Source organism: Marmota monax, unplaced genomic scaffold, assembly GCF_021218885.2.
Source record: "Marmota monax isolate L192 unplaced genomic scaffold, Marmota_monax_Labrador192_F-V1.1 WCK01_AAM20220418_F8-fsc00056, whole genome shotgun sequence".
NCBI classification, from domain to species: Eukaryota; Metazoa; Chordata; class Mammalia; order Rodentia; family Sciuridae; genus Marmota; species Marmota monax.
Genome location: NW_026695212.1, coordinates 11,494,353 through 11,510,404, shown reverse-complemented (window position 1 = coordinate 11,510,404; position 16,052 = coordinate 11,494,353). Strand labels below are relative to the sequence as shown.

Genomic DNA, 16,052 nt, shown 5'->3' with positions numbered 1-16,052 from the left:
TTATTTTTTATTAGGGTTGGGGAGTGTATTTTCTTCTTCCTTCCAGATATTTTTATAGAACATATCTTTTCATTTTTATATGTCCTATCAGATCTTTTTTCCTAAAGCACTTCTTAAAAGAAATTTGAGTGCCAATTAAGATAATACTCATGTACCCATAGAAACATCCTTGTAAAAGTGCATTCATGTATATATTCACTCATACATGTGTAAATATAGCATTAGAACAATGACAGACTGCACAGACCCTTATGCATGCGTGTATAATTATACATACGTACACTCACATATATAATCCTGTTACACATATCACGTAGTCTCTTCAGTTGCTTAATGTGATATTATTTGTAGGAGACTCTGCAACTTCTCACCTTAATCTTATCTTCCTTCAATTACAAATCCAGTCTAAACTGCTGTATCCTATTAGACATCCTTCCTGGATTATTATGACCCAAGTCACTATAATATTTAATTTCATCTCTCATAATTCTGCCTCCCACGTCTGCATTGCAGGCTCTTTGGATCTTCCTAAAGGAAGATACATCCTCTTTTCTATTCCTGACAGTCCATCTATTGGATTTTATTTTCTGCTCCCAGAATATCACTCATTTTTAAGTTTTTCTTAACTTTTGAGTGTTGTTCTATCATGAAGACCCAGAAGGCTAAAGGGTAAAATCTGACCATGTTATCTATAATAGCCCTTCTATTCTTCTTCATTATTTGTTCAGCTTACTTTTTTCTCAGAGTTTCTGTTATCTGACATTATATTATGTATATATATATGTTAATCTATTAATTTTCTCTGTCATGAGACTATAACTCTTTGAAAGTAATTACTTATCTATCTGGGGTACTACAATCCATCTGATATCCTGACAAGTGACAGATTTTTAAGAAGCACTTGCATAAATATTTTTGAATGAATGGACTTATGTTTAAATTTTAAAATCTTTGAATTCAATTAATGCTTGAACCATTCTTATTCTTAAAGGAACACACACACAAAACACACTTGGTGCTGAGTATCAAACCCAGGGCCTCACATATGCCAGGCAGGTGCTCTATCACTAAGGTATACCTTCAATGCCTGAGGAATAACTTTAGTATTTTAACTTTTGTGTTAAGAGCACTAAAACAAAGAAGAGTTCATGGATATCTAAATTCTTAGTCAGTGAAGACTGCATGAAGGAATGTACAAATGTGAAAGGGCCATGTTGGGCATAAGCTTATTTCCAGCATGCTGATAGTTCTAGAAGTGCAGCATATTGTTAATGAGTTTCCTGAAAGTTCTCACCAGATGTCAGTGAGGCTGAATAAATGTATAACTTTACATTTGAAATATAAGTAAAATTTGCCAAGTTTTATAGTCAAACATGTTTAAATCTTTACTAAAAGTAAGAATTATTATTAGATCTTTAAATTTTCTATCTTGCCTTTGAAAAATAAACAAAATCTCATTTTTTTCCTGGAAAATGAAAAATGTCATGCTTACCTTTCTTAGATAATATCCACATCTATGGAACTTTAGGTTCATGGCCTTAAAAGAGTAAGTAAAGTCTTGTGTTTTGGGAGACGGAAGTCTAATTTTAGTTCCTGGAATAAGTAGCCAAGAAAATTGTGAAATTTTCACTCTAATTATTTTTCCACAATCTATTAAGTTCTCATTTTGATGAATTATTGTGCTGATTTCTCTGGAAATGTGAAAATGGCCTTAAAGTAATCTTTTGTCATAGAAAAACTTGATAGAGATAATTTATCCTTTCATTTCATTTTAAATTTGTTTGATATTTAATTATAGACATAAGTCTACCTGTGATTGGGGAGAAAGCTTTGTACACTTTTAAATTGTATCTTGATTACTTTTCAGCTGTTCAGTGGTATTAATATATGTTCATGAATATAAACAAAATGATAAGATAACTGATCATTTCTGTTTGGCACATTGTAAGTTAGTAGTAGGCCTCAAAACTTTGGGACCATATTCTCCACTCTAATGGTTCTGCTTTGATTTATCTACTTAACTTTGGATGTTAATTTGACTTCTGCTGGGCTGTGCTGCTGCTTTTTTTTTTTTTTGCTATAAAAAGTGAAAATATTTGGGCAGTTACTGAAGTAAACATGAAGCTACGTAAAGGTGACAAAGAAGCTCTGCTTGCCCCTAAATTCACCCAACTCATTAGCTTGGCAGATCTGGAACCCATCTGCAGCCTTAGCTGGGAAGCTCCATATCACTGCTTCCTACTTTCTTAGTTGAAAAATATTTTAAGGATTACTTTCATGACTGGTGTCGGGGAAATAGCATTTGAAACCTAGAAAGTCTCCCATAAAAGGACTAAGGAAAATACTTTTATTATTGGAAAAGTATTAAGCCAGAATGTAATGCATATCATAGGCAATTTGGTAATAGAGTAGTGCAAAGACAGAAATCTCACCCTTTTATGTAGCCAAAAAGACATAACCCATTGCATACAAGGAACTTGCCTTCCAGAAAGAGGACTTGACAGCACCATTTGTCACACATAGTTCATCCTAGAGTCACCTTGTAATTGGGATGGCTGTCTGTGTTAGCTAATTGACTTTATCCAGAGAAAACAGACTTTTCATCTTTGTGACAAGAGATAGTTTTGCACTTAGAGCAAGGTGCCTAAGGAAATCATTCTCCTGTCTTCTCACAGAAAGTGGGAGATAAGAGTGCTGTTGCCCTTGATGTTTACATTTCAAAAAGTGGTTCCCAGGTTTTACAGAAAGATTTTCCTAGGACAGAGAACTGGCAGTAGGCCTGTCTAATTTTCAAAAAAATTTATATACATCTCAAAGAAAGGAGGAAGTATTTCCATTGCAATTAAAAATGTTCTAAAATAACTGTTCTAAGAAAAAAGAAAGGAGAAAATTTCTCCCTTTATATTCAATAGGAAGGATTATTTTAAATTTGTGTTTGTCTTTATATTGGATATACGTATATATGAACAGAAATTTTAAATAATAATTTTCTTAAGTGGCTTAAGAATTTTGTTAGTGAATCTTGATGCTCTAATTAGGTAAAGATTAGATTTTATTTATGAGACATGTCATTAAAAGACCAGGTGATAGAACATCAGTTAGAGTTTATCAATTCATATTATATCTTTCTGTGGACCAATAGATCTATTTCTCTATTTAGGGATGTCATAATTTTGACAAATGGAACTAATTTTTCCCTGTTTTTTTTTTTTTTTTTTTTTTGGTGTGGTGCTGAGGATTGAACCCAGGGCCTTATGCATTGTAAGGCAAGCACTCTACCAACCGAGCTATATCCCCAGCCCTTCCCTGTGATTCTTATTAAAAATTCTAGGTTTCTTACATTAGTGACTTTTTTTTTTGTTTCCATGGACTGTTAGATAGAAAATTGTGCTAATTAATTGGGAATATTTGTTTCTGTTTTTTCTATCATATTAGCTGACACCTGTGTAGTTTCTAAATATTCTCCAAGTATACATTATCATTATTAAAATATACTATGTCACGTATGATTGAATCAAATATTTTAAATTTGCATTAGTTGGATTTTATATCTTGTATACTTTCTAGCTTTAAATATTTTACCTCTTCATTTCTTCAGGGTGCAACCTTGACATTTTTGACCTCTGATCACCCAAGCCTTCCAGAAAGCATGAAAGAAAACTCAATACTTAGACTTCGAATCACCAATATTGATCAAATAGCTTTGGATTCTCTGAAGTAAGTCAAATAGACATTTGCTATTTTGAAAGTAAGTCAAAACACATTTTTTATAATTATTTTAAAATAAGATTCTATCACAACACATTTAGAATTTAGTTTTTTTTTAAACATAGCTATGTAACATATCTATCTGTGTTATCTGGCTCTCAAATACATTCTATATGTGGGGACAGTTATCATCAATGAAAAATTTAAATGTTATTATGTTAAAGATAACTTATCAATTTGCCTTTCCCCTAACACTTTCATTTTACCAAATACTACCAAAGTATTAAGTTTTAAAATATAGAATGTCAGTATATCATAATAATTTTTCCCACATTGTTAGTGTGGTGCTTTTTTTAACATAAAACATATCTCAGATTCCGTATTCTTACAGTTTTCATCGATCAATTATATGCATGGTAAAAAAAATAGTGCTGTGAATCAAAAACTGATTTTAAATGATTTTGAGTTTTTTAAATTATAGGAGTACACACACATTACATATTCAAACACAGAATAGTGTTTTCTTGTTATTAAATATGAATCAAAATGACAATAATTTATGTGTAGTGTACATTCACGAAGGGCCATATCCCACAAATTGCCAGTAAGGAAATCCTCACTTGTTGTTTCCTGTATTTCTAAAATTGAATTTATTTTGAGGGCCTTCTTTAAAACAGCAAGCAGTTTTAACATTTTAAGTTAGAACTTTTGAGTTTAATAGTTTTAATTAAGTCTTTAAAGAACATTGAGCTAACCATAAAGATGGATATGTTCACAGGTAGCTCTTGGAAGGTTTTAAAGATTTTATCTCAACTTTCCTAGGCATTAAAGCAGCAGGAAAATTGGGACTTGGTTGAACTCTATACTCTTCCAACTTTTTTGAGGGTTTCTTTGGGTCTGGAGCAGCAAAGAACTTAGAGTTTCTGTACTTGACATTGTGAAATCCAGTATATTTTTATCATTGTGAACATGTCAATTGCAGAACTACTTCAGTGGAATATGAAAATGATATAATCAATCAAGAAGCCAATGATAGGCTGGTCTTCAAGACCATTCAAGGTATGCATTTGCACTCTATCTCAAATACTAGTTTTAATTTTCATCCATGTTTGTTGCAATCAGTCAAAGCATTATTTTTGAGATATTTGTTAATTTTATAGCACCTGGTGTATGTTTCGTATTTGATTTTTTAAAGCTTACATATTTATTTATTAAAATATTTTTAAGATTTCTTCTGCACTAATGGTCCTGAGTAAATGTGGATCACAAACTTAATAGTTTTAGAAAGTGTGAGATATGAGTTTTATTCATAAACTAAATAAAATATAAAATTGATTCTCATAATACTTGTCTTATGCATTAAATGATGTCTAAAAAGATTTTTGGTAGTCTAGTGTAAAAGAAAAATTGTTTGACTAGATGGCTTCAGTTCATGTTTAGACTCTGCCATTTAATAGACATATGATTTTGTGTAAATCCCTTGCACCTCTTTCTTCATCTCTAAAATGAGGATAATAATGCCTGTCTTTTAACTTTTCAGGCTTGTTGTAGGTAATGAATGAAACACACACACATACACACACACACATACACACACACACACACACACTTTGGAAACTAAAGCATTTTACAGATTTTTGTTTTAGGAGTCCTGTCTTACAACTATTGCAGCATACTAGATTGTAATAGATAATTTCTTTGTTGGATCTCATAGTCTGGAGAGGAGAAAAGCATTAAACAAGTAATCACAGAAATCAAAAATACTTTATGATTTCTGATGAATGCTAAGATATTTACTTAAAGATAAAAGATTCACAGTAAGAAGGCTAGAAACATTTGATGGCTGTCTGAGATTAATATTTGAATCAAATATTCTTGATGCTATTGTTAGTAGTTTTTTTCTATTTTTACAGTTTTTACCTCTATTGAATCTAATGACATTTGTTCTTTCCTCCAATGTATTAAATATAATAACTGATTTAGTAAAGTTCCCAATATTTTGCTAAGTGAATCTGTTCCTAACTGTATTAAGTGAAATAATTGATCTATAAGAAGAATCTAGGAACCTAAGCATATAACCTATGAATTTCCAAAAAGAAGGGTTACTTTACATATACAGTTATAGGACAGCACTCAACAACCTTGATGCTGTTTAATATCTGAGTTTCAATTTGATGACTCAAACTGTTTATAAATTTTGAACTTTTTTTTTTTTTTAACTTGAAACATTTAGGCTATTTTCTTGCTAATAGAAGGAAACTTGATTTTAAAATATAACACTTTAAATTTTCACCACACAGTGGCGCTGTAGTTCTGGTATATTTACATGTGGTTGCATATATAATCTTCTTTATTAAAAACATTCTGTTTTCCGGAGGGTTTTGTTAGTCATACTCTTGATTTGGTTCAATATTCACACTATTCCCATTACATAAAATTTTATTTTCTTACAAGAGAAACAACTGCAGTTTGATACCTTTGTGCACAGTAACAATTGGTTTCCATCCCATTTATTGTTAAACAGATGTGCTAAAAGAAAAACTACTTAAAAGAGGTGTTCGTATTTTGACTGGATTGGGAAAACACTTTCAACAATTGGACAAGGAAGGAAATGGGCTTTTAGATAAGGCAGATTTGAAGCAAGCTCTGAAAGTTTTTCATTTAGAAGTGTTGGAAGAGGTATGTACCAAGTAAAGTTTTCTGCAGGGGAGTATTCTTGGGTAGCATCATTCACTTTTCTTCTGAAATTTTAGTAGCTCAAGTAGACTTCTTCCTCTTGCCTTATTGTCTGTGTAAAGCCACCAGGCAGCAAGTCCTATTGATTTTTGAAAGTTCAATGTTCATTTCTCAATAATACATTTATTAAGAGCTTAGTATCCAGGCATTGTGCTAAGCTCTGAGGAGACATACTGTTTACTCTCATGATCTTCATAATTGAGGAAATGATTGTGAAATTATATATGTGTTAAGTAGACAGTATTTTGGTACACATGGGATGGTAGCTAACTTTATGCGAGGTTATTGGGAAGGAAAGGGAAGATCATGGGAAGATTTCTGGGAGAGGATCCAGGCTGAGTTTTGAAGGATGAGGAAGAATTAACTAGGAACCAAGGGAAGAGGAGGAGTGTGGATCAGACAGCAGATATTTCTTGAAAAGGAGAGCACATATGAAGGCGTGGAGGGGGAAGGAGTAACCTATTCCCCAAAGTGTACAGATGGTCATATTCTTCTAGGTCTTTAAATGCTACATTGTCTTCCTATTTAGGCCAGAGCTTTTTCTATACACAGCCTTGCTCTGACACTTCTGTCTAAAAGAGCACCACCTTCTGATCTCTGAGCCTTTCTGTGTCAACTTCCCATTTTTATTTTTTCATGTCAAATTGTAAATATTGTCTGGCTCTGCCTCCAAGTAGAACTTAGGTCCCATCAGGGTAGGGACCAGGGTGCTTCTGGTCCCATTATTTTTCTAGTACCTTGAACAGGACCTGGCATACAGCTAGTGCTAAATAAACAGTGCATTAGTTTCAACAGATGCATGTGTGGAAACAAGGAAAATAAAAGAAGAGTGAGAAATGAGTCTGATACACTAAAGTCTTTAATGCTAATTTCTATTATATTCTAATAGCATATAAATTTGACTCACATCAAGACTTCAGCTAAAGGATTCTTTCTCATTGCTCTCTTTTGCTCCAGATGGTCTTGTTAAAGCTATAGCCTATTTTGTAGAAGAAACCCTGCAAATTGTATTTGTAAGATTCAGGTTCAAGTTTTAGTCCTATGGCTTTAATTGTGTGTTCTTGGACAAGGCTTTTAACTTTTCTGGTTGACAAGCTCTGTGTGACCAATTGATTGCCCTAATAAGATTGCATGGAAGTTCAAATGAAAAAAATTACATGGGAATATGCCTTGTCAACTGCAAAATCCTGTGCCCAAATGATATTGCTTATCACCTTTGTAACATACCTGCTCTTTTTTTTTTTTTAATGATGTTTAAGCTTGTGGCCCACCTAGTGGTACATACCTGGGATCATTCCCCCTCACTTCTTTCTTTTGTAGATTAAAAATAAAGCAGCAATAAGAAATTAGAAAGTCTTGATATTTGCTTTTGATAATAACACAAGTAGTCAATAAATGATAGAGAGCTTGACCCCAGATAATTTGGCATCATCTAGTGATTTTCCTGTGTCACTGCAGTTCCTCCCCTTTTGATTGATTGTTAAATGTTTGATTAGATTTATGAGTAAAACTAAAGAGGATAACATATAAGAATGTGAGTAAGTCTTCCCCTATTTCATTTATTTTAAATAATATTCCTGTTATGTTTCCTGTCACATCACTGGAACCTGCTCATGGAATGATAAACATGTGCAAGAGGCTTGAGAATAAGACATAAGAATCATCCCCACCCCCGCCTCCCCAGGCCTATTGTGGAACTAGAAAGTGTTTGTGGGAAGACATTGTCATCCTGCCTGATTTGAAATAAACAAACAAAAAAAAATTGTACCATAAAGAGCCTAATTTATATAGAAAATACCACAATGAATTTACTCCAGCTTTTTTCAAATGAGTAACTTTCCATTCTGTACCATATCTAGAGGACATAAATTTGTTGTCACTTATGTAAAATTACTCAATTCTTGAAAATAACTTATTTTAAGCTTTAAGATATATCCTTTAATTCTAGTATTCTATTGAGTTGAGTGAACAAATATGTCTTCTCCTGTTCATATTACTCATGACTTTAAACTTCAAGCTCATTTTCAATTTGATTGAACCAACACATAAAATCTCTGTAATGTACGGGGCATTAGGATAGACAAAAGTATGAATGGGCTGTTGAGAATTGAGGGGAAGAAGGGCAGTTGGAGATATAGTTTTTCTAACTAAAGTTTTGTTTGGAAAAAATAGGAGGAAGTGGAAAAGAATACTTTTTGAGTATTTATTTGCTAGGTACTTTACTACGTGTTTTATTTAGTCTTGTTTAAAGCTAACAACTTTATTAAAACATTGATAATATACTTATCTGGGTTTAAGAAAATTCATGCTGCAATTTTTTTGTTATCAAGAATGCTGTGAGGGCTGGGGATGTGGCTCAAGCGGTAGCGCACTCACCTGGCACGCATGCTGCCTGGGTTCGATCCTCAGCACCACATACAAAGATGTTGTGTCCGCCGAGAACTGAAAAAATAAATATTGAAATTCTCTCTCTCTCTCTCTCTCTCTCTCTCTCTCTCTCTCTCTCTCTGTCTCTCTCTCTCTCTCTTTAAAAAAAAAAAAGAATGCTGTGAAAAGAGCATTCTCTTAAATAGTGCATTTGCCAAAGAAGTAACTGGTAATGGCATAGTGTACAAACCAACATAAGGGATTTGTTTACTCAAATCACACCTTTCAGTGTGAATTGTGCAATAACATTAGACTCATTCGCATCTTTGAAAGAAGAAGACCAGGAGGAATATAATTAGTGGTTGGATGCTGTTGGAGGTGTTTCAGAACCTAACGTGACTTTTGAATTGTCACAGATATAGCACATTATAAAAATAATAAAAAGTTCAAACCCAGTACATAGTAGCTCACTCTATCTAACCATGAATTGAATTTTAAGGGATTAATTTTTTTACCAGAACATGGGCTTAGTTGCAGGGGTCAGGGGCTATACAGAGAAAAAGGGGAGATGTTGGTAAAGGGTACAAAATTTCAGTAAGGCAAGAGGTTCTAGTGATCTATTGCACAGTATGGTAACTGTAGTTAATAATAGTGTACTGTATATTTCAAAATAGCCAAAGACGGGATTTTAAACATTTTTCACCATGGAGAAATGATAAACATGTGAGGTGATAGATATGTTAATATCTTCATTTGATGATAGCCTGATTTGATTGTTCTACACTGAATATTATTGTAGAAACCATATTGTATTATACAAATATACACAATTATTTGTCAATCAAAAATAAAATAACTCAAACACGATATACTTGTGAGTTATTGCCCCCTAAATTGTTCTTAATTTTATAGAACTATTCACTTCAGGTTTCCTTTAAGTGATTTTCATAATGGCTTGTTTGGATTTATATGTGACTTTTTGAATGTTCCTATTAAGTTATCTGCCTTTTCTAGGGCTTTAGGAGATGTAACAAAATATGACTATGACTATTTTTTTATGACTATGTCTAACTTAGAGGTGTAACAATGAACCCTGTGAATATTTCTAGGATTTTGAGTCTTTGTGGCTGATTCTGAGTGGCAGTGGTGATGGCGAGGGCAAGGACAAGGACAAGGTAGATTATGGAGAATTCAAACGTGCCATTATTGGTGAAATGAATGAATACAGGAAATCATTTGTTCGAAAGGTAACTGCTAAGTGATCTTTAAAATTATTACTTTTAATATATAGTTAGGTTCATTATTTAAAAACTTCCACAAATTACCATTTAAAATGTGTCACATAATTGTATCTATAAAACATTGTTGGGTTTAGTAAAACAAAAATAAACACAAATGCATATAGATTTACCCAGAATAAAGTAAAAATAGCTTCAGCATAAGTTTCAGAAAAAATAGTATAAGAGGGAAGGAATTTGAAATCAAATTTTGTTTATAAATTACTAACTCTATAAATTGCTGCTTCCATAAATTGATAGCTATTTGACTTTATGTGTTATGAGATATCACTGAGCCTGGGTTTCCTGTCCCATGGAATTAATACAGGATTGAATGAGATAAAAATATAAACTTCTCAGCATTGTGACTGTCCCATTGTCAATGCTCAATACATGTTATTTTATGATGATAACTAAAAATGTTTCTCTGGCCTTTGTAATTTGCATGCCGAATGATAACATGAGGATTATAATGATCATACTAAATTAGAATTAAAATAGGAGCCCCGTGTTTATAGAAAACTACATATTTACTTGACTTCTGGTGACCATTTTAAGAGTATAACTTTGATCAATATAATTTTCTTTTTCTTTTGTATTTGGGCCCCAAAATTATATATGTTTTAAAGTTAGCATTGAAACAAAGCTTTTCTGTATAAAGTGAGATATATGATTATTTCAGGTATAAATCTCAAATAGAAATTAAACTCTGCCTTTACTGATTCAAGAGACACAATAAAAATGTTAACTAAAACAAATTCACCACATAATATTTATAAATTGGTACTTATTTGTACTCTACATGTCCTGGTGATAGGTTTGAGTGTCAGGAGTAGAGACTGGTGATTTTCCTGTTCATATATGTTGGTACTGGGAATAGAGGGAAAAATAGGAGTTATGGAGTATTTGATTTGTTTGCAAGGGCTGTCATTATCAAAATACACAGACTATATTACTGGAACAACAGAATTTATTTTCTTATGGCTTGGAGGCTGGAAGTCCAAGAAGAAGGGGTCAGCAGGCTTTGTTTCTTCTGAGGTGTATTCCTGGCTTGCAGCTGCTGCACTTTTACTGTGTTCTCACATTGTTGTCTATTCTGTTTGTGTCCCCCTGCTTTCTCAATAGGAAAACTAGTCCTAATGGATTAGGACCTACCCTAATGATTCTGTTTTAGCTCAGTTGCATCCTTAAAGGCCCTGTCTCCAAATACAGTCACATTCTGAGGCACTGGGGGTTAGGGTTCAACATAAGAATTTGGGGAGGTGTGATTTAATTTTCAACAGGTACCAGATTTCTGTGAACTCATGAACTCAAGAGTGTGAATAAATAAAACAGATTCTAGTTTTGACTCTTCTGCCAATGTGGTATGTTGCTTTGGGAAGCTTATGTGTTTTTATGCACCTCATCATATTCCCAGTGGAGTTTTTTTTATATATATATTTTATGATACTGAGAGTCGTATTGAACTAGAAGAGCAGTAAAATAACTAACATTTCAAAAGGTAGTGTTAAATTTCAAGAAATAGGTTAATAACACTCATTTAAAGTTATTTCACCTTTTCATTGATTTTAGTGAAGGGATATTTGCAGGTTCACTTTTTGCATAAAATAGTTCTCCTGGTGATTTGTTTTGGTCATTTAGCAGTTTTCTATGGGTCTTGGAGCTGGAAGTTACGCAAGAGGTCTTTTATCCAGCTCTTCAGTTTGCAGAGAAGGAAAGCCAGGGCAACAGAGGTTAGCTTACTTTCAAGGTTAGGATGTTAGAAGGTGGTAGAACTAAATATTTGAGTATGGGTTTCCTAACATCTTGCTTCATTATCTTTTCCCCTGTATTTATGATGTTTCTTTAGTATGTCAATTTAGTACATTTTAAATTGTCCTGTTTATAGCTCAGAAAGAACCTACTGCAAAATAGATAATTAGGTTTTTATGTGTAATGATTTCATAGAAAAAAATAACATTTCCCTATTTAGGCTTTTATGAAACTGGATTTCAACAAAACTGGCATTGTGACTCTCACAGACATAAGAAAATGTTATTGTGCCAAGAAGCATCCTCAAGTAATTTCAGGTAATTGTTATGAGTCAAAGTGCATTCGATTTCTAAAATGTTGGTTGATAAAAGCATCATCTTTAAGTTTAAAGCATTGACTGAGGAAGGAAAAAAATAATTTTTGTTTGAACCAGAAACTTGAGAGCTATTTACCATTTTCATTTAAAAGTTCTTAGGTTTACTGTTTATACACGTTTCCCACTCCCTCCCACCCTGATACCCAGGCTGGCCTTGAACTTGTCATCCTCCTGCCTCAGCCGCCTGAGTAGTTGGGATTACAGAAGTGAAAGGATGCCCAGATTTGATATTTATAATTGATATAGAATTCTTATTTTATTTTATTTTTGCTTAGGAGAGGATGAGGAATTTGAGTTTAAAAGACCAGATTTAGAAAATAGGTAATTATATCTGCCAATTCTCAGGGTTAGTTTTACTTTATCTGCTTACGTGTTTATTCATACTAGAAGGATAAAGCAAATTTCCCAAAATAATTCTAGGAATTCAGTTCCTATTGTATTTCTCCTGAATTTTTTTTTACACAATTGATTTATGAATGAATTCTTAATTATAAATAAAGCATTTGACCGCCACTAATCTCCTCTCTCCATTACATTTTTCTTCAGAGAAGTAAAAGTTACTCTCATTTTACATATATATATATATATTTCTGTCCTTAATCTATGTATTTTTCATAGCTGTATATCTGCTATAAAAATCTAATACTTTTTGAAGATTATTTTTCCTGATTTGAAAGACATATTAAACATATTGTTATATACTTTGCTTTTTATAATCAACAGTGTGTTTTGGATCTATTTCCATGTTAATGCATATTTAGTCACTTTGTTTTTACCTTGTATATATTATTATTTTCACAAATCAATATTATACAATTTTCATAGCCCATTGGTGGGCTTTTAATTTCTAATTATTGATATACAACCAATAAAGCAACATATATGATTATTTATGAGTATAGGCTCATTTTCTTCTGATTCCTTAGATATCAAAACCTAGAATTAGTTGGATATCTAGATTTCCACTTTTAATTATACTTCCAGATTATATTGTATGATGATAATACTAGATTATACCACCACTACTTGGAAAATTCTATTCCTTCACAATTTTGCCAACAGTTTAACTTTTTGTCCATTTGGTAAGTTAAACATTTTTTTATTTGCATCTCCTTGATTACTAGAGAATATTTATTGACCATTTTTTTTACTATTTTATGACTATTGGCCATCTTTTATGAAGTTTCTGAATTTATCATTTAAATTATATAGTACTATTATTTTAAATTTTTGCTTTTTAATATTAAAAATATGCACTAATTATTTTGTTTTCTTATTAACTTCTGCACATGGTTTGTTTATTAATTTTAATTGGGGAGTAAAAACAGAAAAAAATGAGTTAGTATTGAAGATTAGTGCTAATTATTACTGGTTTCCAAATTTCCAGTAATCTGTTTTAGGTTAAAATAGTTTTATTTGAAGCTGAGTGTGGTGGCACATGCCTATAATCCAGCAGCTTGGGGGCGGGGAGGTGCTGAGTTAGGAAGATCTCACGTTCAATGCCAGCCTCAGCAATTTAGTGAGGCTATAATAAGTAACATAATGAGACCCTGTCTCAAAATAAAATATAAAATGGGCTGAGGACGTGGCTCAGTGGTTAAGCATCCACCCTTAGGTTCAAATCCTGGTGCCAATAAAATAAAATAATAGTTTCGTTGGATTATTAGTGACTTTAAATGAATTACAGTTACTCCAAGAGAATTTCTAATAATATTTCATAGTATACTTTTTACCCTTTAAACATGTCATTCCCCATGCTTTATGTTTAACTAGGCATACTGAATATCAGAACATAGTAGTTTACTCATTTCAAAATTAGGTGACTTCATTATTGTTTATTTTTTTCTTTTTGTCTTCTGTCTAATAATGTTAAGCATTATTAGACAGAAGACATTATTAGTTCTATTTTGTGTCATTGAATTGTGGAAGAGGGTTTTTCTTTTGTTGTTGGGAAGCCTTTGTTAGTTTCAAAATTTCTATACTTGGTCTTTGCATTCACATTAAGGAGGACTAGCTAGCAAGCTAAACACTTACGAAAGAGAAACACAAGTTTTTAGAAAAGAAAAACTCTGTTATCTATTATTGCAAACTATTCACATGCCCATCTCTAGGGCAAAAGTTGCTTATCATTTACAATTAATTTCATTTTAAGGCTTTTATACCACATACAATATTATTTGACTAATACGAAATATTATATTTTTTTTACTTTAAGTAATTAATTACAAGCATTAAAGTTTAACAAAAATGGGATATCCCAAGTGTTTTTCTGTGTAATGGTATTAGATGTATTGGTTGTGGTAAATATTTTCTAATCTTTAAGAGGAGTTAAAGATAGTAAAATTAAGTTACATATGATAGCAGATAGGCACTTTCCTATGTAGAAGATTTTAAGGAGGTATAAAATCTTCGGATATTTGAAGCATAAATTTAACTAGGAAAAGTTTTTCTTAGAAAAAAATATTGAACTAGAACTTATCTGTTCAAATGTATGAATGGTGAACAGGGAGAGAATTTTCTCCTGCCAAAATTTATTTATTTATTTATTTATTTATTTGGTGCTGGGGATTGAACCCAGGGCCTTGTACATGTGAGGTGAGCACTCTACCAACTGAACTATATCCCTAGCCCCCAAATTTATGTTTTTATATAGATTATATTATGATTAATTTTTAGCCTTGACTAAGAATCGCTTTGTTCTGTATTACTCATGTATGATTTTGAATGACAGAAACCTTCTTGATACTCTAAAAGATTGCATTCAATTAGTTGAAAGGCACTTTACAAGCATTATGTTCTGAATACATTAGAGAATCTCTGGTTTGTGAAAAAGATCCAGCTTTTACCCTAATTTTGTTTACCTTACTAGATAAATGATCAGGGGATATTCCCATTTAATTCTGTTATTTACAATACAACCTGACTCTAAAATATTTTAGAAAGCCACAAAGATTCTTTTAGCCTTTTTCTGCTTTTTCATATGTACCCATTTATTTCCATTTATAATTTGACCGCCTTCTATAGCTTCCTTTCCTCTTTAATTCTTGCTTCTTTATTTAAAATAACTTTATTTTTCTGTCATGTTCTCTGCTAAAATTCTGGAAATAGATAATGCAAGAGAAAGAGGGGTGAGGAGGGAGTGGCAAGGTAACGAGATGGAATTAATTCTAGCTCATGTTTAAATAAATTGGAGCACAGTTTTACGTATTATTTTGTATTGTTGAAAAGATTTTATAAAATGAATAAGCATTCCTTTATAATCATTATTTTACCAATTTTTAACAGAGACTGTTTCATAGTTGGTATTATTTTACAGGCCATTCCACAGAGGAAGAAATCAAATCATATTTTCTAGAAACATTAAAGGCCATCTGCAGCAAGTCTGATGAAGTATCATATGGTGAATTTGAAGATTACTACGAAGGTCTAAGCATAGGGATAGCAGATGATGCAGATTTTGTTAACATCTTACGTATTCCATGGGGAATTTAGTTTTAATTATATATATATATATATATATATATATATATATATATATATATATATATATAGTGTCTTCAGCACTAAACATTTTATAGTAGAAAGGGATTGAATATAAAATACGATGAAACAGTAGAGTATATTTTTCTAGGAATTCCTTTATTTTTTCTAAAAAAAAAAATGAGTCTGAAAAGAGAAATATTGAGAAAACTGGGTGTAGGTGAGTGTGTGTGTGTGTTTGGTGCTGTGTATGTGCTCTCCTGTCTCAAGGTTTGTAAAGTAAGTCCTCAGTTTATTGTCTATCTTTGAGGTCATTTTTTACAAGTCTCAATAGATTAACTATATGAGAGCATCTG

At 32.1% G+C, this 16,052-nt stretch overlaps 1 protein-coding gene across 2 annotated transcripts in view; it reads left to right on the top strand.

Moving 5' to 3' along the window:
- The window catches only part of Caps2 (calcyphosine 2), a 48,692-nt gene extending 32,955 nt beyond the window's left edge, over positions 1–15,737 (top strand). For both annotated transcript variants that reach the window (XM_046430705.2, XM_058574641.1), the window contains exons 14-19: positions 3,599–3,717; positions 4,691–4,767; positions 6,233–6,387; positions 9,921–10,058; positions 12,061–12,157; positions 15,533–15,737. In XM_046430705.2, the coding sequence (XP_046286661.1) occupies positions 3,599–3,717; positions 4,691–4,767; positions 6,233–6,387; positions 9,921–10,058; positions 12,061–12,157; positions 15,533–15,708 (762 nt within the window). In that variant the 3' untranslated portion in view covers positions 15,709–15,737. The remainder of the gene's footprint in view (positions 1–3,598; positions 3,718–4,690; positions 4,768–6,232; positions 6,388–9,920; positions 10,059–12,060; positions 12,158–15,532) is intronic.
- The last annotated feature ends 315 nt before the right edge of the window (positions 15,738–16,052 follow it).